Source organism: Bison bison, unplaced genomic scaffold (assembly GCF_000754665.1).
Source record: "Bison bison bison isolate TAMUID 2011002044 unplaced genomic scaffold, Bison_UMD1.0 scf7180017837531, whole genome shotgun sequence".
NCBI lineage: Eukaryota > Metazoa > Chordata > Mammalia > Artiodactyla > Bovidae > Bison > Bison bison.
Genome location: NW_011473842.1, coordinates 1 through 1,258, shown reverse-complemented (window position 1 = coordinate 1,258; position 1,258 = coordinate 1). Strand labels below are relative to the sequence as shown.

The 1,258-nt window shown below is 40.5% G+C and overlaps 1 protein-coding gene across 2 annotated transcripts in view; it reads left to right on the top strand.

Moving 5' to 3' along the window:
- Positions 1-1,093, top strand: part of RBMX (RNA binding motif protein, X-linked) — a 6,251-nt gene extending 5,158 nt beyond the window's left edge. For both annotated transcript variants that reach the window (XM_010832948.1, XM_010832957.1), the window contains exon 9: positions 71-1,093. In XM_010832948.1, the coding sequence (XP_010831250.1) occupies positions 71-381 (311 nt within the window). In that variant the 3' untranslated portion in view covers positions 382-1,093. The remainder of the gene's footprint in view (positions 1-70) is intronic.
- Positions 1,094-1,258: the final 165 nt, after the last annotated feature.

The following is a 1,258-nucleotide window of genomic DNA, read 5'->3' as shown; positions in this document are numbered from 1 at the left end:
AATTCAGATTTAAATGTTGTATATATACAATTTATAGTGTTGCCATATTACCTGACCATTGACCCTGCAGGTAACTCACGTAGTGCTCCACCTACACGAGGGCCCCCGCCATCTTATGGTGGAAGCAGTCGCTATGATGATTACAGCAGCTCACGTGACGGATATGGTGGAAGTCGAGACAGTTACTCAAGCAGCCGAAGTGATCTCTACTCAAGTGGTCGTGATCGGGTTGGCAGACAAGAAAGAGGGCTTCCCCCTTCTATGGAAAGGGGGTACCCTCCTCCACGAGATTCCTACAGCAGTTCAAGCCGCGGAGCACCAAGAGGTGGTGGCCGTGGAGGAAGCCGATCTGATAGAGGGGGAGGCAGAAGCAGATATTAAAAACAAACAACTTGGACCAAAATCCCTGTTCAAAGAAACAAACAAAAGTGGAACCTGTTCTATCATAACTACCCAAGGACTACTAAAAGGAAAGATTGTGTTACTTTTTTTAAATTTCCTGTTAAGTTCCCTTTCCATAATTTTTATGTTCTTGTGAGGAAAGAAAGTAAAACATGTTTAATCTTTGATTTTATGACATTGCTTTCAACAAGCAAATGAAATGTTAAGTGTGTTAAGACTTGACATGTGTACTAGTGGTGTAATCTCCAAGTAAAAGTGTCCCTAAAGGCCACTTCCTATAGGATTTTCCCCAGTAAATGATGAGGCAAGCAGTTTATCTTACACAAAATATCTAGTCATCTAAAATGGAGAGATGAATCCTCCTGCCTATATAAACAAGCTAGCTATTAGAGGGTGGTCGGGGTATGCTACTCTTAGGATTTCAGAGTGTCTTCAAACTGAAATCTCAAATGTTCTCAGTATGAAAAACCTGAGATCAGATGCATATATGTAAGGAAAGTGCTATTCGCCCAGTAAACCCAGAAAAAAGCAAATGGATAATGCTGGCCATATTTTGCCTTTCTGACATTTCCTTGGGAATCTACAAGAACCTCCCCTTTCCCCCTCCCCAATAAGACCATTTAAGTGTGTGTTAAGCAACTACAGAATACTAAATAAAAAGTTTGGCCAAAACCAACCATGAAGCTGCAAACGATGCTTGCTCTTACTGTTTCAAATTTTTGCAACTCTGTAGTGTCTCACTTTTAAGGAACAGCTTGATTGCAAAGGAGAAAATAGATAAGCAATGAAGTTATCTCCAACTTCTCAAAGGCTTATGACTTCTAAAAAGTGAATCTATCAGCATTCCACATCAGAT